This window comes from Pinus tabuliformis, chromosome Q, assembly GCF_031772625.1.
Source record: "Pinus tabuliformis cultivar Carrire ecotype Pingquan chromosome Q, CPIR1, whole genome shotgun sequence".
Taxonomy (NCBI): Eukaryota; Viridiplantae; Streptophyta; class Pinopsida; order Pinales; family Pinaceae; genus Pinus; species Pinus tabuliformis.
This window is the reverse complement of record NC_142296.1, coordinates 354,890,664-354,895,971: the sequence shown is the minus strand read 5'-3', so window position 1 is coordinate 354,895,971 and position 5,308 is coordinate 354,890,664. Positions and strand designations below refer to the sequence as shown.

General features: G+C 34.3%; 1 protein-coding gene across 1 annotated transcript; it reads right to left on the bottom strand.

Annotated features, from left to right (window-relative positions):
- Positions 1–670: 670 nt before the first annotated feature.
- On the bottom strand, positions 671–2,492 carry LOC149219641 (CEN-like protein 1). The gene is made up of 4 exons (XM_089382639.1): positions 2,292–2,492; positions 2,027–2,088; positions 1,793–1,833; positions 671–888 (listed from the first exon to the last, which is right to left on the bottom strand). The coding sequence occupies exons 1-4, from the start codon at positions 2,490–2,492 to the stop codon at positions 671–673; spliced, it is 522 nt and encodes a 173-aa protein (XP_089238765.1).
- Positions 2,493–5,308: the final 2,816 nt, after the last annotated feature.

The window sequence follows — 5,308 nt, the reverse complement described above, 5'->3', positions numbered from 1 at the left end:
TTGTATTGAAACGGATATAGAAGAAACAGCAGACCGACATTATTGAAACGGATCCCTCGGGGACAGGATGTACTGGAATAAGAGAAGCTGGCATTTTAATTGGCAATCAGAACCTTTCTAATGATGAACATTCTACCCATTACAAATAAAAATAAGTAAAAGGTCCTCGATGTCCAAATGGTGCGCACAGAATGAAATTCGGACACGTGACAGATCACAACTGAACCGGCATTTTAATTACAAATATAATAAAAGGTTGTACACATTACAAATATAATAAAAGGTTCTCAACCGCCCAAATGTTACGCAGTGAAAGAAATTAGGACACGTTACCAATCACTGAAAGGTACGTCCCATTGTTGCGTATATAAAGACATGTAACCTTTTTATACATCAAATTGAATGAGATAGATCCCTTGACTAAATCTCTCCACACAGCCTGTTTAACCGAAACCCAAACCACCTTAACCAGGAGGACACTTCCACTATGAAAATCTCTAGAAAGCATATTCACAAATGAACACTCGTAGTATTCATGCAGCTATGACGACCCTAATGTAAGGCAGGAATGTGAAATATTACTAACGCTCATGGAATATTATGGGGTTCCTAATGCTAATACAATAGAAGAGGGACAACAGCCATACATGCAGTACGTTGTTTCATCATTTCATCTTCTCCGAGCGGCGGTGTCTCTCTGCGCATTGAAGTAAACAGCAGCAACAGGCAGCCCAAGTCCATTGTGTTGTGCAAACTGTCTGGTGTTGAAATGGCGGCGTGATGGAGGAGGCAGCACCGTTTGCCGACCTTTCTGCTGGAACAGAGCGAATACGTAGCGATGGATCCCGATGAACGGCCTTGGAATCTCGTAACTCACAATTTCTGTACCTGAAGATAAATATTTAATAACCGTGATTGCCTATTATTCGTCTTCCGGCATTGTTAATGATAATGATACGAAAACCAAAGATATAATCCTGCAACTCTAAACTACCATGCACTGATGCACAAAATTTTAGTGTCCTTGTGAGTGTATAGAATGTTTGATGTGTACAAATGCAAAAGAAAAAAATGCCTATTATTTTAGGTCGAAGGAAGAGAAATTTTGTTACAGAGGAAATCAAAATTTTTGGTAAGATAATTTCAAGGAAGAATGTTTTTTTATTTAAGATGTATTTTTAATGCATAAATAGATTAGACAGGTTGAAAATTTAATAATTAAACATTCAAGTTTAAAAAAATCTCTGTTGAATTTTGATTAAAAACCAATTTTATCTATAAATTAGATTACTTTACCAAAAAACAAACAAAAACAATTTTATCTATAAATTAGATTACTTTACCAAAAAACAAACAAGTCTGATATAAAATTTAGACTACTTTACCAAAAAAAAAAGTCCGATATAAAATTTAGCTACTAAAACTAAAGGCCTAATGCTTATAATTAACCAAAATTGAAAAAAATTATTTCATCTTAAGTTAGACTACTCCGCCAAAAGACAAGTCTGTTATGGAATTGAACTACCGGGAATGTAAGGTAAAATTGGAACTGAACTATCGGGGATATAAGATAAAATTAAACAAGAAAACTAAATGGAGAAATTCGGGTATTGGAACTAAATAGCAAATAGAAGTGCTCACACTATCTAGCCACAGATCTGAAGCATGAACCCTAAGTGGTGGAAATCGAAGCAAAAAGATAGTGGAAACGAGAGGGAGGCGACTGTAATCTTGTTTGCTCAGTACTGGGCACCGTTTAGTCTTTTAATGTGAGTATGCATCGGGTGCTTACCAAAAGAGTTCGATGTTGTTCCAGGGATGTCGGTAACTATCCTGCAAAACATGACATGGATATCTAAGGCGTTATAAATCTAGTAATGATGGAAAATCATATTTTCAACAACTACAGAGGTTCTGAATTCAACTGAACGTCACTGTCGGTTTGTCCAACAACATGTTCATTGATATCAAGAGTTAGACATTAACTGCTACTTTGTAGAAAAAATTGCCCGATATACTTGCATACCATTGTAGATATTCCCGTTCTGTGGGATCGCTGGGACTGGGAGCATCTGGATCCGTCATAATCTGAAAATGCCCAGTAAGAAATTAGCACATTAACTCAACCCAACCAAGCATTATTTGCTCCTTATTCTCCTTATTTCACAAATAAAGGAAAGGGATAACGTGAATCTAAAGGCCTGCCAGAAGAGATGTAAACACTGAATACAAAAACAAGGCTGTCTGAGAGCAGAGAAGCAGAGAAGGTGTAAATAAAAAATCAAAGTTACCAGAGTATAAAATGTGCGCATATCACCACCTATAACTTCGACATGGGGAGGCGCTGTGATAGACGAAGGCATTAGCTCGAACCCGTTGTTGACCTGCATATTGGAGTTATAAACCACAGTCATCTTTACGCTAGGTGTGAACATATCTAAAACGTCGCCTATAACTCCCCCCACTGTCAGTGGCCCTGTCAATCTCGACATCTTTGGGCTAGCTTCACAAGCAACCACTTCTTCTAGAAAGCCACACAAAAATTGAAATGGTACTAATTTCTTTGAGTCTCAAACAAGTCGAGCGATCACACTTGTTATATCCTGGCCATCCCATAATTCTTATACCAATAAAATTCTCTCGTTTGTGATTGGAATAAAGTCGAGGTATCCTACAGGTATCATCTTTAGACCAGAAGGGTCTTCCAAATATAACACCATTTGCGTGAATTCCGGTAAAAGAATTCCGTAAAACACAACTTCACTGAATAGTTAGCAACTTTCTTGTGGGCTCGGTTGAGGATTTATACCATTGGCCAGCAGCTTTATTCTGGTGGCCCACTAAAGAATACATTCTACATAGTTTGACGAACATAGTCTGGCTTTTGGGTTAATTATATAATTTCGACTTTTGCAGTCGAAGAAGAAAAGGTAGGAGCTTAAATACTGTCCTGTTTTGCACATGAATGGCCTATGAAATGAGTTGTATACGCACACCTTTACTTGCATGAATGCTTTTCATTCCCACTCGTAGGAAATTGTAAGACAGTAAACTACAAAGTATTCCCTCAAGAAATTTTATCGTTCATGAGTATGATGGTTGTCTCCTCTTATGGAAATAACTTACCATGTGGGTATGGATATCACAGATGAAAGGAACCATTTTGATTAAGTTTCATTTTCTTTTCCTACATCTAGTTCATTGCTTTTATAACTCCTCGAATCAATTTTATTAGCTTTGTGTATATATAGAAAATAACTTTTCTATAAGGAGTTATATATTCGTATGATGCTTTCTGGTTGAGATACAGTTGATTTCCAGCATGGAATACAATTGATTAGTCCCTTCAAAATGCGTTGCATTGTTATCCTGCCTGTGTTTTGCATGTCATGTCATGTCGGATTTAAGGCCAGTAACACAATTGGCAAGTCACTTCTAAATGTTCACGAGTCTATTCATAAGTCTCATCTTGTTTCATCATCCTCTATTCATCATTATTGTGTTTCATATACTAGGGAGTAAGAAAATACATGGTCACTTCCAAATGCTTATATCTTTTGTACATATATTCTTACTTTTTGATAATGTTTATTATGGGCACTAAGAAAATTCATAGTCACTTCCGAACGATTATATGTTTTTTAAATTTATTCTCATGACTTTATGATATATTGTATTTAAAATATTTTATAAGATAAGGTTGTAATGATAAAAAAAATTATTATAAATATATATAAAAGGTAAATGTTATATGCATTAATAGGAATAGATTATTTTATTTTAGATGTAGGATCAAATTCTTAGTTACTTAAGTGTTATTTTTTAATCATTTTAGTGTATGATAGATTTAGAGTTAAGATAGATTTAAGTTGTTTCCTAATACACAATGTGTGAAATTATGAAACAAATCACCCAGCACATTATATTTAGTGAAACATTATTGAAATGTTTTAAGGTGTAAAATTTTTGGCAATTTTTTTATCCTTTTAGGGTGCTATAGATTTACGTCTAAGCTAAAAAAGTTACAATAAGATTCTAAATATGGAATAGAAATCCTTAGTTAGAAGGAAAATAAACTCTCTAGTTAAAAAATATCGACAAATTAATAAGTTTTTCTCCACCTCTTTCTATCTAGTACATAAGTACCAATAAAAGAAGGGTTCACCACACTTTTATAGAACAAAACAAAGCGAGAGGTATGCAAACATCACTTATTATTATTTCTTATTTGTGATTGCAAAATAATGTTTATTAGATGTTCAAATATATAATAAATAACCATTCCAAGGTAGTTAAAGAGACTCCTAATGGTCTTCCACTTGCTTGAAATCATGACCATGTTATTTATTTGCAACGTGGAAGTGTATACCATCTACGATTATTCTTTACACGCATCCATATGAATAGAAGAGTGATATTGACTTTATGGTTCAAGAAATGTTAGGGGTGGCATCATTCAACCTAGGTAGAACTGATTTAGTAAAAAAATGACTATTCCTCTCTCTTAGAGACTTCAATGGAATTTGGAACGTCAATAGTTTCTTCCCAAATTCCATCTTGATCTAGCTAGAATTCCAAATGGAAATTCTACACAACTCTACTCTAAATGAGTTTTATCAATTTTGTTTACTTTACAGTTTCTCACGCATATGATTTTTTTCCAATATGAATTAATGCACATATTTTTTTTGTTTTCATAACTAATTGTTATTCACCATATCTCAAAGCATTTAATATAACTCACAGAATAGTAAAAATAGTTATACACAGAGCCTTTGGAAAAATTGGTAGAGAAAAGTCTATATGTAAATCCATCCAAGCATGCCTTTTTAGATCAATAAGTGGAATATTTGGATCATATTGTATCCAATGAGGGTGATAAATTTGATCTTGACAAAATAAATCTATGAAGAAATAGATAATCCCAAAAACCTTTAAGAAAACTAAAGGATTGTTACGATTGATAAGATATTACCACAAGTTTCTTAACAATTTTGGTCAAGTAGAAAACCTTCTAACAAAACTATTCAGTAAGGAATCATTTTCTTTGCCTAAAGAAGAAACAAAATATTTTGGAAAACTTAAGCAACCTATGTCTACAACTACCCTCTTAGTGACAGATGAATTCACAAAATCCTTCATTATGGAGTGTGATACCTTAGGACATGGAACTGGTGGAGTTTTGATGCAAGTAGGAATGTCACTTTCCTTTGAAAGTAGCGAAATTAGAGGAATTATGTAACACCTCCTCCAACATCTACCCAAGCAACCGACCAGCTGGGGTAAACATGTGATGGGAGGCCATTAT